At 33.3% G+C, this 20,655-nt stretch overlaps 5 protein-coding genes across 5 annotated transcripts; 1 reads left to right on the top strand and 4 right to left on the bottom strand.

Annotated features, from left to right (window-relative positions):
• Positions 1 to 201: 201 nt before the first annotated feature.
• On the bottom strand, positions 202 to 1,592 carry LOC106307541 (profilin-1-like). The gene is made up of 5 exons (XM_013744527.1): positions 1,408 to 1,592; positions 979 to 1,183; positions 664 to 801; positions 447 to 585; positions 202 to 375 (listed from the first exon to the last, which is right to left on the bottom strand). The coding sequence occupies exons 1-4, from the start codon at positions 1,551 to 1,553 to the stop codon at positions 451 to 453; spliced, it is 624 nt and encodes a 207-aa protein (XP_013599981.1). The 5' UTR covers positions 1,554 to 1,592; the 3' UTR covers positions 202 to 375; positions 447 to 450.
• Positions 1,593 to 2,691: 1,099 nt separating this feature from the next.
• Positions 2,692 to 4,389, bottom strand: LOC106310711 (profilin-4-like). Its single transcript, XM_013747934.1, has 3 exons — positions 4,187 to 4,389; positions 3,568 to 3,705; positions 2,692 to 3,006 (listed from the first exon to the last, which is right to left on the bottom strand). Exons 1-3 carry the CDS (start codon positions 4,316 to 4,318, stop codon positions 2,872 to 2,874), a joined length of 405 nt encoding a protein of 134 aa, XP_013603388.1. The 5' UTR covers positions 4,319 to 4,389; the 3' UTR covers positions 2,692 to 2,871.
• Positions 4,390 to 5,207: 818 nt separating this feature from the next.
• On the top strand, positions 5,208 to 6,813 carry LOC106310844 (UDP-glycosyltransferase 76E4-like). Its single transcript, XM_013748067.1, has 2 exons — positions 5,208 to 5,696; positions 5,856 to 6,813. Exons 1-2 carry the CDS (start codon positions 5,216 to 5,218, stop codon positions 6,728 to 6,730), a joined length of 1,356 nt encoding a protein of 451 aa, XP_013603521.1. The 5' UTR covers positions 5,208 to 5,215; the 3' UTR covers positions 6,731 to 6,813.
• Positions 6,814 to 8,286: 1,473 nt separating this feature from the next.
• Positions 8,287 to 9,876, bottom strand: LOC106307513 (leucine-rich repeat extensin-like protein 4). The gene has a single exon (XM_013744495.1). It carries the CDS (start codon positions 9,612 to 9,614, stop codon positions 8,424 to 8,426), a length of 1,191 nt encoding a protein of 396 aa, XP_013599949.1. The 5' UTR covers positions 9,615 to 9,876; the 3' UTR covers positions 8,287 to 8,423.
• Positions 9,877 to 18,520: 8,644 nt separating this feature from the next.
• Positions 18,521 to 19,780, bottom strand: LOC106310999 (putative F-box protein At2g04810). The gene has a single exon (XM_013748228.1). It carries the CDS (start codon positions 19,778 to 19,780, stop codon positions 18,521 to 18,523), a length of 1,260 nt encoding a protein of 419 aa, XP_013603682.1.
• Positions 19,781 to 20,655: the final 875 nt, after the last annotated feature.

Here is a 20,655-nt window from a genome sequence, read left to right as displayed (position 1 = left end):
TTAAAGGCTCTTGGGAGGGAGAGATGTCTATTTTTTTTTTCCCTTTATTTTCATCTTTTGCCAGTTACCCCCCATCATATCGAAGGGGGATTCTTCACTGGCTCGCTCTCAATAACTTCAACTATGACCTCGTATCCATTGACTTGTATGACATGGGTACTGATCATCGGTGCTGCTGGGACCTCATTATATAAAAGCATGTTTTAGGATGAATTTGATATGTTTGCCAAGCCAAGAAATATTTCAAACCACAGATCCACCCAAGAATAAAAATTATGAAAGAAATAAAAATGCAAGAAAAAATAATATCATCAAATGCCATTACAAGGCGCACAAACCCCAAACCCGGGAACAAGAAGACCAACAACAAAGATATTTGGTTCTAAAGTAACAAATCGAAAAAGGGGCAATGACCATTGTTTTAGTTAAAAAGAAGAGACTTCGAAATTTTTAGAGATCAGACTCGATGAGGTAATCCCCGAGCCTCTCCACAACCAAATTGCATTGACCTCCAGTCATAGGCTCCTCGTAGATACCAATGACCAAGGCTTGAGTCGTCTTCTTGATAGTAACTCCTCCAGGTCCCTGCAAAATGAAGTCTGATCACATTGTCTAATCATAAAATCTTCATAATCAGTAGGAAACATGTGACATGTTGTTTACCTTCTTCCCTCGGATGACAGCTCCAGGTTCACCTTGAATAACCATGTATTTAGCTCCACCGAGAAACAAACCGGTCGGGGCAAGAAACCCAGGCTCCTCGAAGTCCTTGGTGATCCCATTGATTTCTTCAGTCTTCAACTGTAACAAAACATATCAACAAGACATTATTAGATTGAACACTAATCAAACTTAAGATCTTCTACGGATAATCAAGACTTAAGATCTAGAACCCTAGGTTCAACTCGACTGATTCAGAACGCACAGATCCGAGATTCCTCAGATCCGATCAGAGAAGAGAAGAGAAAGAGAGGAAACCTGAGGGAAAGCGGCGCTCTGAGCCCAGACACTGCCGTCTTGACCGAGAATGGCGGCGGCGGTGAGGTGGTTGCCTTCGACATCGCACATAAGGTGGTCGTCAACGTACGATTGCCACGACATCTTCTCCGATGACTTTGTGAAAGACTTCTCTACTTCTCTCTCTCGGTTAGACTCCGTGAGCGCAGACAATGAAATGTTTGTGCTTTAAATTAATAATTTTCGTAATTTATTATTATTTTTGGGCTGTCAAAGCAAATTATTATTATTTTTTCTTTTAAATTGTTAGTTAAGTTTTTTTTAAAAAAATTATATTTACTATAGAAAGAGTGTAGGAAAGTAGAATGTTTAAATGGGAAATCGGAAAGGAAACTACAACTACGATAAGTCAGTGTAGTCATAAAATGGTATATGTAAACAATCAGCTACCTACACAACGTGCTGAATAATAAGTAGTAAGTCGCAGCGACGCCACCACCGAGCCAGACACCATAAACAGAACAATCGAACATCAAGAGAGTTAGAGTTGAAGAAAGACCTGAAGAACCAAAGAAATGAAAGCAAGTCAAAATCATAGAATGTTAATGCAAAATGGAGAAAATTTATTTAACATAATTTATATATACTTAGAAACACCAGTATGTTTAGTTATATCACTAATATCTTATTTGAAATTATGTATAAAATACTTTATATACTTGCTATATTAATATTGATTATCAAGCTGATGAATGTTGATTAAGTTATATAGAGAATTTGCAAAACAAGCTGTATATTAATTACTGTGTGGTGGTCTAGTGGTTTACACTAGAATAAGAGTTGTTTTGTTGGTTTAGATCATCGATTTCTCTCTAGTGTGAAATTATTAGTTCCACATGTGACCACGCGGATATAGATTCATTGCTTACGGCCCATTTGAATACCCGGGAAATGGTTAATCCGTGAGTTGCACATTGCATTCGGAAATTAGGTATGTGTCCTTAATAAATATGTATTTAACCCTTTCTTTAGAAAAAAAAATCTATATATTTATTCAAAAGAGAGGTTGAGGGATGCCAGAATGTAGCCATCATTCTTCTCTCCGAATACAGAGTGGATTATTCATTCTCTTTGCAGATCTCAATCATACATTATTAGTTTCGCACAAAAAAAACATACATTATTGCGTTTGCAACAACATTGCATTTACATCTGGCCCATCACTTTCAATAATCAATCATCGTGTTAGTAGTCAAATTTGGCAGATTAAAATACAACTACCTGATCCCAATTGTAAAACTATTAAATATAAAATAGTAAAATAAGAAAATCAAATTCTAAAATATAAAACGTATATCAATATATATATATATATATATATATATATATATATAAAAAGTTCATACAAGTGAGATTTTTTAAAAATACACAAAATTAATAATTATAAATAAAATAAAATAACATAAAAATTATCAGTGTATGAAATTTAGAAAATAGTGGCATTTATAGGGAAAATCTTAAAATATGTTTATACATTTGTTATCATTTAATATACTTTGTATTACAAAACCTGTAATTATATTCAAAATTCCCTTAACATATAAATTACTACATATAGGTGGCTATATGTTTAATAAGATTTAAAAAGATAATAGTATTAATAAAATTAGAATGTGCTTAATGTAAATAAATCAAATAAAAAAATAAACAAATTAATGACAAAACCAAGAAAAAGATGAAGGTTTCTTCTTTTGTGTTATTATCTGAAACCCTAGGCTTGTTTTAAATTTTGCTAAAGTAGAAACCAAAAATTAAATTAGGAAGAAATAAAACCATGCACCCAACCAAAAGAAAAAAAAAGTGAAACAATAATTTAAAGGATTTGAATAACAGCAATGGAGCATTCTAGAAGGTTCAGAGATCCTGTTCGATCAAGTAATCACCCAGCCTCTCGACGACCATGTTACATTGTCCTGGAGTCACTGGTTCTTCGTACAAACCAAACACCATGGATTGTCCTGTTTTCTTGATCGTTATTCCTCCAGCTCCCTGCACAAGTTTTTAATAAGAATCTTTGCAAAAAAATAAAGAATCTTTGCAAGTCCCAATCGCTAACAATGGTTTTTAGTTTAAAAACCAATTTCAATTTCTCAACGTCAGATATTTGCAAGAGTTGATTCTCCTAATCTAGGTATGAATTGTTTCAAATGCATTAATGCGTTTACGTTGCATGTGGATGGAACTTTTTTATACATATAAAATTTGCTTTTTGAAATAGATAACATATTGTCAGCTTCACAAAATATTTTTAAGGTAAAAACGTCAAACGCAAACAGAAGGTTGTGAGTCCATTTGCGTTAGCCAGTTACATCAACAAATGATGAAATTTACCTCAATATTTAATCTTGTTATCTTATATATATGTGTGAAAAGTACTAAATGTATATGCACAAGCAAAGAAACTCGATTGTTTCAAACACAATTTTTAGATTTTCATTTGCATTTATATGAGAAAATAAAATTACCTTAAAAATAGAACAAATTCCTAATATTGTGTATGCAAAAAACAAGCATTGGACTGTTAAATCTTAAACATTCTACTAATCTTACCTTCTTGCCACGAATGACTGCACCAGGCTCGCCTTGGATGACCATATACTTTAGTCCTGCAAGAAACAAGCCAGTGGGAGCTAGGTGACCCGGCTCATCGAAATCTTTCATGATATTTGTCATCTCTTGAGGCTTGAACTGTTTGAAGAGAATGAATCATCAAATATGATACAATTGAATTAATTCTTGCCCAAAATCAGGAATTTGGTACACATAGCAAGACATGTTGGAATCACAAAGGTAATATGTTCATTTATAAACATATTGGAGATAACTTGAAAACACTTATTTGTTCTATTCCGTTTCATAGGGTGCCAATAAAAAAAGAAGCAATCACAATTTCAATCATCAGGAAAATAAAATTATGAACGTAAATCTGACATAACTTCGATCTAAAATATAAACATTAAGAACGTTCTAAATATGCAATAAACTGAGGCTAAAACTTTTAACAATATATATATATATATATATATGTATTAACCCAATAAATATTGATCTAAAAAATTACACACATCCTATAAATTATAGTTTGAAAAGGCTATGCCAAGGACTGACAAAATGAAAGTTGGAATCTTCAAGCAGGCGGTCATGAACGATCAAGAAGAAGACATATTACCTGAGGAAAATTAGCGCTCTGAGCCCAAACGCTACCGTCATGGCCGATGATGGCGGCAGCGGTGAGGTGGTGACCTTGGCCGTCACCGACATCGCACATTAAGTGCTCATCAACGTAAGTTTGCCACGACATTGTTTCGATCTCTTTCTTCTTCTTTCTAATATTCCCGGTTCGTTTGTTTTTAATCTCTCAACGTATGTATGTGCAATGCAACTCTGACGGGTGACTCTGTCGTCTCTCTCGATATTTAAGGAGCTACCAAAATGTCGTAAGATGAAGTCTGAACCGTTGGATTCTAAAGACACATTCTCAGCCGGTCATAAAATTCAATTAATTATACTCGCGTCTCGCCTTTCTTCTAGCTTAATCACTAACTCCATGCACGCCAAGTGTCCTTGCCAATTTCCTCCTATTTATAACGAACAAGAAGGATTTAAACAAGCAAACAAGATATATTGACAGGCATAGATAGGGATATGTTCATGATATTCGAAGACCACCCGTAAAAAGATTAGGACCATGATTTTGTAATAGCGCCATTGAACAACCTCTTCTAACGTGAAAAGATTGTTCGACCAAAAAAAAGATTGTTATAGTTTGGATCTCTCTGGTTTCTTTCTTTACAGAGTCCATATTTTACTCAATGATATAAATAAAGTATTTTAACTTTTAAGATTGGAGTCTTAAGTTCTTAATATTTTAATAATTAGCTAAATCTCAAAACAAGACCTACCATGTGCTAAAACGACAAAAACAAAGTTGCCAATAGGTTTAAACAAATATAAACGGTAAAGCTTTTTCTTGGAAGTAATGTTAATTTCTTCCTTCCTTCCTTCTATTAAAGGTTTCATTAGCAAGTGGAAAGACTACTGCATTAAGAAAAGGTAGTTGGCCACATGAGGAACATTTAAAATGGCATCTTTTTGAAGACTGTGGAATATTTCATTATAAGCGGGATTTAATTAATTATTTGGATCACTTATTTAGAGTTGTTCTCTTTAAGGGGGATGAGTAACAGAGATAGAAGCAATGGAGAAAAAGGAAACGATGAGAAGGATAGTGTTAGTCCCAGTTCCAGCACAAGGGCATGTAACTCCAATGATGCAACTCGGAAGAGCTCTTAACTTGAAGGGCTTTTCAATTACAGTTGTTCAAGTACAATTTGATCTAGTAAGCTCTTCTTCACAACAGTTCCCTGGTTTTCAATTTGTCACATTACCAAAAAGCTTGCCAAAGTATGAAGTCGAGGGACTAGGACAAATTGAGTTTATGATGATGCTCAACAAAACGGGTGAGGCAAGCTTTAAGGACTGTATAGGTCAGTTGTTGCTGCAACATGGCAATGATATTGACTGTATCATCTACGACGAGTTCATGTACTTTTGTGGGTATGTAGCTCAAGAGTGCAAGCTTCCCAGTGTTATATTCAGCACTCAAAGTGCTACAAATCATGTCTCACGCTGTGTTTTTAGCAAACTCGATTTAGACAAGTTTTTGATCGACATGAAAGGTAACCCAAAACCAGCTTAATAACTCATTCTGTTTTCTTTTTTAAGAATTTAAAAACTCATTTTGAAACCATGGTTTTTCTTCTTAACTTTGTAGTTAATAACTCATATTGAAAACACATGTTTCACTATAACATGGTTTTTATTCTTTAACTTTGTAGATCAAGAAAAGCAAGAAAAGGTGGTGGAGAATTTGTATCCGTTAAGATACAAAGACCTACTACCTTCAGGGTTTGGGCCAGTGGAGCCAGTTTTGAAGATCCGTGGGGAAGTAGTCAACAAAAGAACAGCTTCGGCTGTTATCTTCAATACGACAAGTTGTCTAGAGAGCTTATCCGTGTCATGGCTGAAACAAGAACTTGGAATTGAAGTGTACGCATTAGGACCTCTTCACGTTACACCTTCACCACCTTCTAGTTTACGGGAAGAGGACAAGGGCTGCATTGAATGGTTAAACAAGCAGAAATCGAGGTCAGTCATATACATAAGCGTGGGAACCGTAGCTCAAATGGAAACTAAGGAAGTTTTGGAGATGGCTTGGGGGCTTTGTAATAGCAACCAACCTTTTCTATGGGTCATTCGACCAGGCTCTATCCTTGGCTCGCGCGGTGTAGAGGCATTGCCAAACGAAGTCAGTAAAATTATCTCAGAGAGAGGATACATTGTTGAACGTGCACCGCAGATAGAAGTTTTAAGACATCCTGCAGTGGGAGGGTTTTGGAGCCACTGTGGATGGAACTCAACACTCGAGAGCATTGTGGAAGGAGTTCCATTGATTTGTAGGCCTTTTCAAAGCGAGCAGAATGTAAACGCAGCATACATAGTAAGTGTTTGGGAAGCAGGTATTCAGCTGGAAGGTGAAGTAGAAAGAGGAAAGGTAGAGAGAGCTGTGAAGAGGTTGATTGTGGATGAAGAAGGTGCAGGGATGAGGGAGAGAGCACTTGTTTTAAAAGAAAAGCTCAAAGCCTCTCTGAGAAGTGGAGGTTCCTCATACAATGCTTTGGATGAGTTCGTCAATTACTTGAAGACAAAGTAGAGATGATGAACTTGATCTATTACTAAAGACCAGTGATTATATTGAATTATATATTTGGATCAACCTTGATATTGTAAAATCCACGGAGCACAGTTTTATTTTATTTTTGAAATAAAATCCAATCGAAACACGCTTATCATCTATATGTTTTTAGTTTCCACATACAATTTTGTGAGTTTCTAAAAGTATATGGATGCAATCTATACAAAAAATTGTACATTAAGTGTGACTCTGTTTTTGGTTTTTTAAAAATATTAATTACCCTATAGATATTTGATTATATTGGACAAGGTTGGTGAGTTGACTTGGAGGCTCGCTATGCATAGTCGTGTTTCTTTCCAGGCAAATAAAGTGGATTGCAGCTTGAAATAAGGTTGGTGTGATCCATGGGCCAACTTTTGGCCAGATCGACGTGGATCGGGTTGGACTGCGTAGATCGAGATCTGATACCATGTTAAACTAGATGAACTTCTAACATAAAACTAATTGACAATAAGTGGAATGGCTCATCTATCTTATATATTATTAAGGATATCTTCTAACATCCGACGTGAGACACTTTGTGTCTAATATAAAAACACTTGAAAAACAAGCCATCCAACGTGAGACATTTTGTGTCTAATATAAAATCACTCGAAAAACAAGCCGTGAGAGATTTACTTCCATTGTTAAAAAAAAAGATTACTTCCATTGTTCAAAGTCCTTTTAATCATGTTTTTAAAAGAACAGCTGTTCATCAGAAAAGTAAACAGCTTTTTTTTTTTCAAAGTAAACAGCTATTCCCGGACCAAAATGATTCTTTTGTTTAACAAAGACTGTCTAATTATAAAATTTGATGGTCTTAAACACAGCCTGAAAAACAGAAAAGATGTAACTTGAATATATTTTATCATTTCAACAAGTTTGGTAATTAGCAAGTTGATGAGTTTCAACTTTCAACTAAGCTTTTGTTATTTGATCTTACATTTCTTTATTGATTTGTTTTTATTTCTTGCTTTTTATATGCTTGTGTAAATTGGTAATTTCATTAATCAATCATTTTGTTTTTGCTAATTGAATTCTTAGGATCTTTCCCCTCTTGCTTAGTGTAAAATTCTTTATTGGGTTAGGCAGGATGGGGACCAGTTCTGAACCAGCATCAACAATTCAACATGATCATGTATTTATTGAAGATCAGTTAATTTATTGATGATTAGAGTTCTTATAATAAATTCGATCCAGCAAACTTTTGCTCTTTCGGGTCAAACATCAGAGTCGGGCATAAAAACCAATTGGATACCCTCCAAAAATATGAGTATTATGGATATATTTTTTATATTACAGGTACTATATCGTTTTATCAGACATATTTTGAAATTTCTATATATTATTGACATTTCAGATCTTTTTAATTTTACAGGAGATTTGGATATCTCTAAGGTTTTACAAAAAAAAAAAAAGTCCTTGGCAATACTTTTTTGTTTGTTCTAATGCCTGTCAGAAAGATCCGATTAGAAGAAAACAAAACAGAGAATCAGAAATAAGCTTCTAGACTTCTTCAAGTAATCAATCATACTAAAAAAAAACTAAATCACCTGATTAATAATTAACTGATAAAACCATTTTTGGCATTTTCTATCATAATAACAGTCACAAAGCATAACAAATCTCGCAAACAACAGAGAGAAACAAAAAGCTTCCAACTTTATTATTTTCATGGAGACGATGAAGTCGCCTTCAGTCCCAAGATCGCAGCGCACGTCAGCGGCTGCGCCGGAATCCTGAGGCAACTCAACGAGCCGCCGGGAATCACCGAGCAGTCCGGCTGCGGCCGCTGATAGCCCTTGCCGGGAATACAATTCCCGGCGAAGTCGAACCCGAAGCTGATTCTCGAACACTCCGAGCTAAATCCGGAGAAGAAGTTGTAAGCGACGGTGAGATTCAACAGATTCCTCAAGGAGCAGACCAAATCGGGAAGATCGCCGGAGAATTTGTTGTGTCCGAGGTTCAAAACTTCGATCTCCGACAGGCAAGAGATCGTGTCGGGGACGTGACCCATCAAGGAATTGAAACTAACGTCCAACACTTCAATGTCGGAGAACAACCCGACCGATTCCGGTATACAACCGGTTAACTGGTTATTCAAAAACAGAACCTCCTTCAATTTCGAACCGGAAATGCCGAAACTCGTCGGGATCTCGCCGGATAACTTGTTGTTGGCGAGATTAACCAGCGAGGCGGACGAGGATCCGAGATTCTCGGGGATTTCTCCGGTGAAGCCGTTGTTGTTGAGGAGAATCGCGTCAAGCTGTTTGTTGAATAGACTCTCGGGAATCGAACCGGTGAAGCCGTTGAACCGGAGATCTAAGTAGACGAGGTTGGGGATGTAGAGCACGACTTGAGGGAAAGAGCCTGAGAATCTGTTGTTGCTGAGATCGAGCTCCTGGAGAGACGACAAGGCTCTGAGAGAATCTGGGAGTTGACCGGAGAATCTGTTGCTGTTGAGGTGGAGGATGGTTAAATCGGAGAGGAGAGAGAGGTCTTTGACGATGGTGCCTTTGAGATTCGCTTTGTTCAGATCTATGGCGGTTACGGAGGAGCCTGAGCAGAAGATTCCTTTGTAAGAACAGACATCTTCGCCAACCCATGTCTTGAGAACACCGGATGGGTCCTCTGCAATGGCGGTTTTCCAGGATTGGAGTGCACTGTAAGCTGGATTCGTCTGTTGCTTGGGAGCCGAGCCAGGGTCGGAATTAGGGTTTCCGCCGCCTCCGCTACCGCCGCCGCCGACCCAAACTCCACCTTCGCCGATTCCTACTCCAATGCCGTAGTCTCCAACGCATGTTCCCAGAAAAAGAAACAAACTCAGAAGCTTAAAGTTGTTGCCTTTCTTCTTAGTACTCATCGTTCTTTGAGACTGATCAAACTAGATTAAAGTTGTCTGTCTCTTGTTTTCTGGGGAATGTTGAAACTTGGAAAGAGAATGAAACTGAGATGGTTGTGTCGAGGTTTCTTACAGAGAGGAGTGTAGTTGAAGCATTGATTAATGATGAGTGAGTGAGTCTATGGCTTGTGTGGGGGCAGAGGTTTTTATGGAGTTTTGCGTCTGAGTTACTGTTTCGTTTTCAACTCTTCATCGAAGACCTCGTGCTATATACTCAAATAATTTTACTAAACGTGCTTAGCTTATGACGTACGTATGACGGAAAAAATTAGCATTGTGGTTTGCAATAGAGTGAATTTGCTTAACCTTAATAATAGGACAAAAAGTTAAAAACATAGCTATTATAATATTGTAACCGACAATTGAATACTTCCGCCGTCCGTAACTAGGATTTTTTATATTTTTTTTCTTGTTCCACAAAGATAGATTTTCTATATTGTTAAGATATTTTTTTATACTTTTGAAGAACATTAATTGAGAATATTTGAATTGATTAAATTTCATTGGTGGAAAGTTATTGGAAATTGTATAATAAAATAAAAAATAAATTAAATTATAAATATTTATTAAATTTTTAATAAGCGTACATACTCTAAAAAATCTTACTTTCGGGAACAGAGAGAGTAGGTTTTAGACGAATAATAAGAAACTAATACACCATATTACTATATCATATTATTATTATTATTATTATTATTTTTGATAACTTTGGTGTGATCCCAAAAATTTTCTAGATCCAATGACTAATCACCATGAAACCCATAAAAATCCGAGTTTTTTTTGCCACTTAAGGCATTGCCAGTTAAGGCATCTATGGATAGCTAAAAAAAATCGAACCCAGGACGAAAGCTCCAACTGAAACTCATTTAACACTAGGCCAAAACCATTTGGTTGCATTGAACTTTAGATTTCATTTTATTTATAAAAATTATACAATGTTTTTTTTTGGTCAAATATATTATGTTTTTATTATAATTTAAAACTTATAAGATATATTTTACTTTTATATCATTTTAGTTAATTTATAATAGTATGTGTTGGACCATGATTTGTACCAAATCATTCCCACTATAATTATATGTTATTTATTATAGAGAAGAAGTCAAAAGAGTTTGTTCCGTTAATCGAATACGTTCATGTATTCCGAGGCGCTAAGAAGCAAGGCTGTTCACACGAGACCCGATCTTACGAGATCGTGATCAGCCAATCCGAGATCCCGAGATCATTATTCTCACCCGTAAACGATGCCCCACACGAGACAGACGAGGCCGACATCTTACTCAAGGCCAATGAAACCGACATCTCCTTTGAGATGATGATAACCGAACTACGTTTAGACTTGATCCCTTGACGGGTACGTAGGCAGTTCGATCTCGAGTTCAGTCACCGTCCTTCCTTCTCCTGATATCTCTATGATATTCGACCTACAAATATAGTTCATTTTCGACGATTCAGACCTGATTATATCGTTGTGTTCTGAGGATATCGTTGCCCACGTTACTTCTTCCCTAGATTGAATTCCCGATCACTATCAAATTCTTATTGTAGATTTTAGGATCTACGGTATGTGTTTTGATTTTTGACGGTTTACTATACTACGTATAGTAAAATAGCGTAAATCATATAATATTATATTATACTATAAGTGATTATGTATTTAAGTGAAGAAAGATAAATGAAAAGAATATAAATATTTTTTTTTCTCAGGTATCATTTCTTTTTCGACAGCAACAGCCAACAGGTATCATTCTATTTATATAATTTATAAAATTAGATAAATATTTTTTTTTTTGCTATATAAAAAAAAAAATATATATATATATACTTGATAATCGTGGGATTCGGCTATAGGTGGCAGTGGTAAAAGAATCTATTAATCTCTTCTTTTTGTGTTTTTTCTTTTTTTTTTGTAAAAATGCTTTTCTTTTGTGTTAACAATAATACTAAAATTATGTCAAAAATAATCAGAAGAGAATAAAGATTTATCTAACTTAGGGGATGTATTCAACTGACAGTTTTAGGTGCTTTGTATTAAAATGACAAATTCACTGTTATTCAAACATGAATTTTAAAAACTCATTTAAAATTCACTGTTATTGAACTTAACATTTATTTCGTAGAATACTCTAAAATCCACTGTTATTGAAAATATTTTAAGTTTTGGAGTTTTAAAGTTTTCAGGTGATTTTAGGGTGTTTGGGTGGAGTTTCTTAGTAAAAAAAATTAAAACTCAAATCTCATGGTTTTAGGTTATATTCTAGAGTGGTTTAACAAAAATCACGTAAATCTCTGCAACTTATTGAAATGATCTAAAACTCCTTAAAAATAAAATCACCTCAAATATTATATTGAATACACCCCCCTTAGTTATTGGTTAGTTCAGATTGTAGTTTTTAGTGAAAAATAACATTTTGTATCAATTCATATTCGGTTAAAAGTAAAGCCAAAGCAAAATAAAAAATAATTTGATTTGATAATTTTATGATCAATTAAAAATAAATAACCCAACAAACAAAATTTTAAATGTCTTGTTTTTTTCCAATTTAAAAAATTAATATTCAATATAAATTGTATGCAAATTATAAATTATAAATTAAAATCTTCACACTTCAACTTTTATATGTATTTACAAATGATTTTCAGTCAATTTATCACATAGAAGGTAGTTTTCAACTAAGAATTTTTGTGTAATTGTTGAGAAATTCTATTAGTTTTTTACTACTGGTTTATATTCACTTAAAAATTTAAATTTGATTATTAATTAGTTATATTTTAAATATTAATATTATATTTGTAAACTACTCTAAATAAATTTCAACCAATAATGACGTTCTAAATAATGTTAAAGTAGTAATAGTGTTCCCATTGCCTCTCCTATTTTGCCATCATAATGGTTATCACTCGTATCAGTTGCTTTTTCTTTTATACCACCAAAAATGTGAAGAAGCGAACCACTGTTGTTGTGACCGACGTTAAAATAAACACCGTTGTGAGTTGTGACCAATTAGATAGATAGAAAGACAAAAGAAGACAGATTAGCATATAGTCCTGTACTAATGAAACTAAATACAATAATCTTAAGAAGCTTCTGACTGTGAAATGTAGACATTGTGTTGAGTTGGGAAAACGATTTGTGAAATGTTAAAAAATGAACATCTTTTATAGCCTCACATGGAGGGGACACACCAGTATGGATGAGTCATCCATTTTTAATAAGGATATTTTTTTCAAAGTGAATGGTAAATATAATAACTTTTCATCCTAATATCTCTTACCAGATGGATACTTTTTTTTTTGAAAAAGGGCAACCAGATGGATACTTCTTTTTTTTTGTCAACAACCAGATGGATACTTCATTTCTTACATATTGGTATTTCGGGATATATAATGTTTCCAACCGATTCAACGAAATATTTCATTAAAATTCAAATTTTTATTTCACATTATTTATTTTTGTCATTATTGTCTTTTAGTTTTCTTTGTAATTTTTTTTGGAGAATTTTTTTTGTCATTCAAAATCTGTTAACTTCTACAGCATACATGCATATTATTCAATTCACATAACAGTATTAGTTTATCAGATATGTCCTTGTGCTGAAGTCGAAAATATAAAATGCAGTGCAACTTGGAGTTTGTTGTAACGCAAAAGCAGAAGTCAATTTTACTAATAATATACGTTTAGAATAATAAACAAAGGTCATCCACACAGATATCAATCATATGCACAAGAAGACAATGTTAATAGATATTAAGATAGATACAAAAACATTTGAACGTAGCTAATGGACGAACAATCGTATGTTTCTTATATCTGGGTACCTACCCAAGCACACAACTAATGTCTCAAAAAAAACAAAAGTGTTCAGGAAAATTATTATTAAGATAAACGCATGAGACAATTGGGATAATATACCCAACGAAAATCCAAATTGACAGAATATTCATAGCTATGGATAATCCAAAAATGAGTAACTTTTTGACACTGCAGAGACGAAAATGTCCTCTTGCTTTATCAAAAACATGTAACTCTAGATTTAGCGGGTAAACATTATGTTAACTGAACACTAAGAGATATTTATCAATTTTTCACACAATCTCTGAATTTTTCAGTCACCGCCAATTCTATTTTTTCATCTAATTCTCCGACGAACTCTTCTCAGTTCTTAATATCACATTTATCGGTTTATTAATATAATATATAAATTATTTAATTGTTATCTGTGAAGGATCATATCAGTTGGATAAATTATCGATTCTTTAAGAAATATATAACAATTGGACGACCAATGACCACTAAGAAAATATTTATCAATATTAAAAGAATCAATTACTTAATAATGAATATTTATTATTTGATATCAAATAATGTATCAACTAAATATTTACATATCAGGTAACAATCTACATACCAACTAACATATCAGCTAATAATTCATGTATCATCTAAAAATCTATGTATCAAACAAAATGTATCGACTAACAAATCATATATCGGTTAATGAAACTATTAACAGCTAATCAGTTATCTATCAAATAACCCATAAAAACTAACACTCCATATATCGATTAAGAATCCATTAAAATATAAATAAGAGCAGGTAAGTAATGAAATACCTACTAACGTATATGTTATCTAAGGAAAAGAATGTAGATTTCAAGCTTTCTTCTTCCCGAGATCTTTCGATCCTTTTCTCCATGAATCCGCAACAGAGATAACAGATTCTTCGATGAGATGACGAACTCGTCAAGGTCAGCAAGTCACTCAATTACCTCAGAAAAATGCCACGACACATAATTATTATTGGGATTGGAAGCTTATAAAATTTGATTGTAATTCGAAATTGGAAACAGTGGAATTGGTGGTGAGATAATAAGATTAGCATTATGAGTGTCAATGGAATCATAGTAAAAAAATAGAGATTTGTGATTTAATTTAAGCTTGCATAGAGAGGAGATTCGAAAGATAAAGAGATTAGAACATAGAGAAGAGAGAAGAGACAATAAGGAGATCTAGAGACACAAAGATATTATGGTCATGAAAAATATTTTTAAAAAACATATGGCAAATTACGTGAGTCTTTGGGTGTATCCGCACCAATTTCTCTAAACATATTAGACCATCAACATCGCTAGTTTCTAAAAGAGTTCACAAATTGAGTTTCCCACTGATGATTTTTTTTTTCTTCATCACCAATTATGACTGTATTTTTTCTTCAGTTTGACTACGGAAGTACGAAACACATTTTCTAAATCTTTATCGCATGCGCCATCCTTAGCATTCATACGAAACGAAAAGAGCTTTATAGTTATTCATGTATTAATGGTCCATTGGAATGTGTATTAAATCCCGCACTATAAAATAAAACTAATCTAATATCCGCGCAATTAATGTTATATATAAAACTAATTTTTATCTATTATTATTTATTTGTATTCATTTATGTATTATATATATAATTAAGTTAGAGTAAAGACATAAATCAAAACAATACATCTTGTTTATTTACGATATTTTTTTGGTAAATAAATCAAAACAATCATTTTATTTATTTTATATGATATATAACTAAATTTCAATGACATGAACATATATATATATATAATATTTTAATATATATATTTATTATTGAGAATTCATACTCATATGATAAACACAAAATTTCTAATGTGCGATTTTTTGAATGCAAATTTCAAAATTAAAATATTAAGATTTCAATACTTTTTCAATAAAAATTTAGAAATTATCATATTTAAGTATTTTTCTATGTTATATAGTTTAATTTTAAACTATATTAATATATAATATGAATGTCTAGTAAATGAGACTTCATATTCATACGATTTATGATCATTTGTATCTTGTTATTACCAAAAACAATTAAACCATTGATCACAAAATTTTAGTGTGAGACATTTAACGTTTTTAGTAATTTATAATATTTTTAAAAATTCAAAATATAACATATAAGAATTTTTTAATTATATGATTAATGTGGTTGTTTAATATCTTTTAATAATATAAAATTAAAAAAGAGCTAATATACAAAAATTATTATCAAATATTTATTATTGATATTATCAAATATTTATTATTCATAATCATTGATTGTCATATATACGTTAATCATATAAGACAATTTTGTAGCTTTTATTTAAGGAAAATGCGAGAATATTCTTTTGTACACTATTTATCAATTTAATAGTTAGTTTGATAAAAAATATAATATACGTTAAGATGGACCAACCTATTTTTCTAAGAATTCTGAATTTCATTCTCGTGGTGACATGTGACTACAAAACAATGTTGCAGTGTTTCTCAATTAATATATAAGGGATGAGATGTTACGGAAGATAGCAATGTAAGAACCTTATATTACTACCATAGGACAACTGATATTTGTAAAGAATAATAAGAACATAAATTAAAATTACAATACCGAAATATAAAAATAAAGAAGAATTGCAGAGTCGAGATAGTTAATCTCTTTCCTTAAATCTTTAAATGTCCCGTAGTGTGACGGTTTCATGGAGCTCAGACTCCCAGGATACAACTGCAACATTGTTTTTGTTCACCATCACCGAAAAACAAAATCTATCGAACCTAATTTTGTGTTGTACTCTCAGACTCAAAAAACTAAGAAAAATATTCAAGTGGAGGATCTTGGTTTTGTTGTTGTTGATCGTATGAGTCCGTTTTTCTAAATGGCTTATTAGCCTTATATAGAAAAGAGATTGAGAAGCACAAGTTAGTGGCTTTTACAAAACCAAAACGTACAAGTGCATTATGGAGACTTTTAATACATATATTAATCACAATAAAGATGAGTCAAACACCATTATCACCTAGATTTTATTGTGTGATTAAAATGAAGATATTATGTTTAACCAATCTGAAAAACACTAATATACTTCAATATGGATTTGCTTTTTTGTGTAAAATAAATTTAACACAAAAGATTCTCATAAGTTTGGTGTAATAATAAGTTAATGGATATAATGTCCAATTAACAAATTAAGACCATAGTCCAAATCCATATTCTCTAAAGTGGTTATTTGCTAATTTTTACATTTAGCCAAATTTTGAAGCTTTATAAGCTTTTCAAGTAACCCACTTTAAATCTCCATTTCTCATTCAAACCACTAAGCTTTTGACATGTGGTTACACTACTTCATAGTGTCAAACATTCGGTTATTCCGACGAACGTCTTCGCCCAAAAACTTACCGAAATATGGTCTAAAACCATTTTGTCAAAAACGAGTTCTAACAAGCAATTCATTTAATCATATCTGTTTAATTTCTTAATCAAATTAAAACTTTATAAATCAGATGCACAAATAAAAACCACAGAAAAAGAGTATAGTTTATTTCCTAAATCTGAGTTAAGTCCAGCTATTTGTTGTTGTTCACCCTAACACGTTTTCTTTCTGACCCGAGTAGCCGCACTAAGGGCTTGAGTCGCTTGACATGTTTTCTTTCTATCTGCGTTTATTAATATAACTCTTGTTAGGTATTATTATACTTTGATGAGGGATGTTTTACGCTGGTGGTTTAAACATTGGGGGCAATCAGAGATATGTGTGGTATGTCTGTACGAATTTAAGTACAATGATGACGCTTCAAAACTTGGATGTGGCCATGCATGTGAGCATGACTTTCACTTCGGATGCATCAAGGAATGGCTAATGGTCACGAACATGTGTCCTCTTTGTAAGAAAAAAGTTATTTTATTCGTTTCTTGAAAATAAAAGCTGAATCTGTTGGATGTCAAGTTATCAACTTTGATTTTAAGTTGTTTTTTCCTACCATTTGACAAAATAAACAAATCTACTGGTCTGTATGCCGTTTATTATCATCTAAGACCAGCTCCATCGCTGGCTTTTAAGAAGTTTATAGCCCAGCCTCTTACGCGGTATAGATTAGAATATTAATATTATGTTGTGTTTTCGGTAGAGGCACCTCTTAATTAAAGATTTTTAGAGGTTAGTCCTAAACGACATGGCAAGCTGTAACTGGTTCTCCTTTTGCTCTAGTCTCGTTTGGTTAAAAAATCCTATCATTTTACGCGAGAGAAAGAAAAAAAAAAATCTCCGAGGGAAATTTTCTGCGATTCGGCGATCGTCATTGCTATAAGGTAAATTGATTTCTGCATGCTTAATCCGAGTTGTTTAGGATTCGATTTATGGATTTCTACTTGTTCCATACTGTTTTCCTCTCACATTTGTGGTCGATTTTGGGTTTAAAACCGATTTGGGGATCGATTTGAAATTAGGATTTTCAAGCATACGAATCTCGGTAATATGCTTGCCATTTGGAGTGAACTTCGCGACCAAAGGATACATGAATGATTGAAGACAAATTTAATTGAGAATTTATTTGCAAAATTTGGTCATCAACAGTCATAATTATTGTATGTTTAATATTTGTTTTTCAATAAATATAATTTTATTTTTCATAAATTTAATAATATTATTTTATTTCTAAAAGCCCCACTTTGGAGTTCACCAATGGACACCCAAAAAAGTGAAAGTCTTTAACTTTTCAAAATTAATTAAAATAATTAAAAAAAATGCTAAGAACCACACTTAGGGATTCACCAATAGAGTTGCTCTAAGGGATTCACCAATGGAGTTGCTCTAAGACACTTTCGTTGCATTTTAACACATTTAGTCATTCATCGCTACAGCCGCACTTTTGCAATCAAAAGACTAAAAGAAAACTCTATGTTCTCCCACAATAGTAACGTGGGTGGGAATCACCAAGATTGAAGAAAAAAACTACTTAAACAAAAAGACAAATAAATAAAAACGTCTGAAAGAAACAAAATCACTTCACCAAGACTGAAGAAAAAACTAATTAAACAAAAAGACTAATAATAAACAACTCCAGGAACAAACCATTGAGTTCTGCTTATGTAATAACATGTTCTCATAGGCCATTCGATTCTACTTGTAGCAAGATCGAAGACCCCGCAGACCGAACCATGATCATCATCATCATGATCTGGCCCAACATCATCTTCAACGAAATTTATTGAACCACTCTTGATTCCATGACCAAAACAATCTTTAACCGGTGCTTTTACCGTAACACCTTGACCAAAAATCAACATCTCGTTGTCTCCAATAGAGTACACTCTCTCCCACTTGCAACTCTCAAGATTCATCTTAAATACGTAAAACAAAAGCTTCTCTTGATCGTTCTTCACTTCTTTTAAGCTCAAGACGATGAGAACCTCTCCTGATTCCTTAATAGCTAGTCTCGTCTTCCAAATACTTTCCCACGGTTTTTCATCAAAGCGAAAAGGAGTATACTTACAAAGGTTACACTTTCTAGGTAAATCTAGAGAGAAGTCGAAAATATTGATGTGCTTATCAACTGTCAACACGTAAAGCTTACTGTTCCTATAAGCCGCATCCATGAACCCCGAACCTTTGCCCTGGATATTGAAACTCGACCACGAATAATCTCCCTTCTTGTGTGAGATCAAATAAGTCTGTCGGAATATCCAAGCAACGAAATAATCACCTGACCTGTCGTCTATCCACAGAACAGCTGCGTTTTTCCATTGGAGAACGTCTCTCGACACTTTTTCCCCGCTTAAGGATCCACGTTCCCAATTATTATTCAAATCAAGTGCTGGCAGATTCATTGTTGGAAGATTGATCCTCTCAAACGTTATAAGGTTCAAAAGATGGATGTCACAATGATCAACCATCAGGAGCCAACTCCCGTAGCTAGCCATACAAGAGCTCCTCTTTAGACTTTTTCCGGCGAGTGTTATTGGGTAGTGAGTGTTTTCCGACCAGGTAGAAGAACCACCTTCTTCGTGTATGATCCGGCGACGGTTCTTGTGTAAATCTTGTCCGTCTGGTTGGTAGACATGGTGTTCGGACAAGATCGGAGAACCACCTATGTGTATGATCTGAAGCGGACATGGAGGCAGATTATCGCATGTTTTCCAGACCGAATACCAATCTGAGCAAACGAGTTTTGATCGGTGAGAATCAAGGGGGTTCAAGGTTTCGAAGATCTTTCGCAAAACATCAGGGGAAAGTTTGGACCAATCGGTAGAACTAACCACTTCTTGTATCTTCTTTTTCTTGATCAAATCCTTGGCCGTATTCATGTCTGCGCTTACCTGCCGAGCACACTAATGAAACTAGGGTTTAGGTTTTGATTTATTTATATATAGTAAGTAACCCTAACTTGTACTTACCTCTGGACACATCTATCTGGAACTAAAAAAACTGAAATGGACTGAATAGAAAAACAAAGTTTGGTTCAGGTTTAGATTATATCAATTATCGCACTAGCTAGATCTTATATCTCTAGGATCGGAAATCCAAGACCAAACCGGAACCGGACCGATCGAATCCTAATATAATTTATATACTTATAAATATTAATTATATCTAATTTTAAAATAATCAAATAATTTTAAAATATTATTTATAGACCAAAATACCAAAAAAATGAATTGCCAAAACACTTTTTCTCTAAAATATTTAAATTTATCTAAATTTGTATCAGACAACTCGAAAATTGATATTTAATCCGAAAAACCGAAATTTCTGATTTTTTTAACATGAGTTAACCCAAAATCCAGAACCGAATGGCATCCAAAATTACTTTAGATATTAGGCGGTTCTCAACTTTGTTCCCAAATCGAATAAAAAACCGAACCAAATCAAACCAAAACCAAACCAAATTTTCTAAAACTCAAACGAATCCTAAGGCTTTAGAACGAAAAACCAAAAAAAAACGAACCAAATGTCCATGGCTACTTGTGCTAGTTCAAAACTTATTAATTAATCATTATTTCCATTAACATACATTTTCGTATAACACAAATCTAATTCAATCTAGTAAGAATAGTGGATATTACTAATTCAGATCAACACAATATCTTGAATATGTTTCTGATATTTTGTAGGGCTAATTGGTGTAATAGCCAATTTTGAGAGGAAAATTAAGAATATAGCACTGATGCTGACGTTATTA

This window comes from Brassica oleracea, chromosome C8 (assembly GCF_000695525.1).
Source record: "Brassica oleracea var. oleracea cultivar TO1000 chromosome C8, BOL, whole genome shotgun sequence".
Classification (NCBI taxonomy): Eukaryota; Viridiplantae; Streptophyta; class Magnoliopsida; order Brassicales; family Brassicaceae; genus Brassica; species Brassica oleracea.
This window is presented reverse-complemented; position numbering and strand designations above follow the sequence as displayed.

Coding starts and splice junctions, on each gene's coding strand:
- LOC106310999 (XM_013748228.1), bottom strand. CDS start 19,780: ATGAATACGGCCAAGGATTTGATCAAGAAAAAGAAGATACAAGAAGTG.
- LOC106307513 (XM_013744495.1), bottom strand. CDS start 9,614: ATGAGTACTAAGAAGAAAGGCAACAACTTTAAGCTTCTGAGTTTGTTT.
- LOC106310711 (XM_013747934.1), bottom strand. CDS start 4,318: ATGTCGTGGCAAACTTACGTTGATGAGCACTTAATGTGCGATGTCGGT. Junction 3,706..4,186: donor AGAGCGCTAATTTTCCTCAG/GTAATATGTCTT, acceptor CTCTTCAAACAG/TTCAAGCCTCAAGAGATGAC. Junction 3,007..3,567: donor CAGTCATTCGTGGCAAGAAG/GTAAGATTAGTA, acceptor AAACTTGTGCAG/GGAGCTGGAGGAATAACGAT.
- LOC106307541 (XM_013744527.1), bottom strand. CDS start 1,553: ATGATTTTGACTTGCTTTCATTTCTTTGGTTCTTCAGGTCTTTCTTCA. Junction 1,184..1,407: donor TTATTCAGCACGTTGTGTAG/GTAGCTGATTGT, acceptor ATTAATTTAAAG/CACAAACATTTCATTGTCTG. Junction 802..978: donor AGAGCGCCGCTTTCCCTCAG/GTTTCCTCTCTT, acceptor GTTTTGTTACAG/TTGAAGACTGAAGAAATCAA.
- LOC106310844 (XM_013748067.1), top strand. CDS start 5,216: ATGGAGAAAAAGGAAACGATGAGAAGGATAGTGTTAGTCCCAGTTCCA. Junction 5,697..5,855: donor GTTTTTGATCGACATGAAAG/GTAACCCAAAAC, acceptor TTAACTTTGTAG/ATCAAGAAAAGCAAGAAAAG.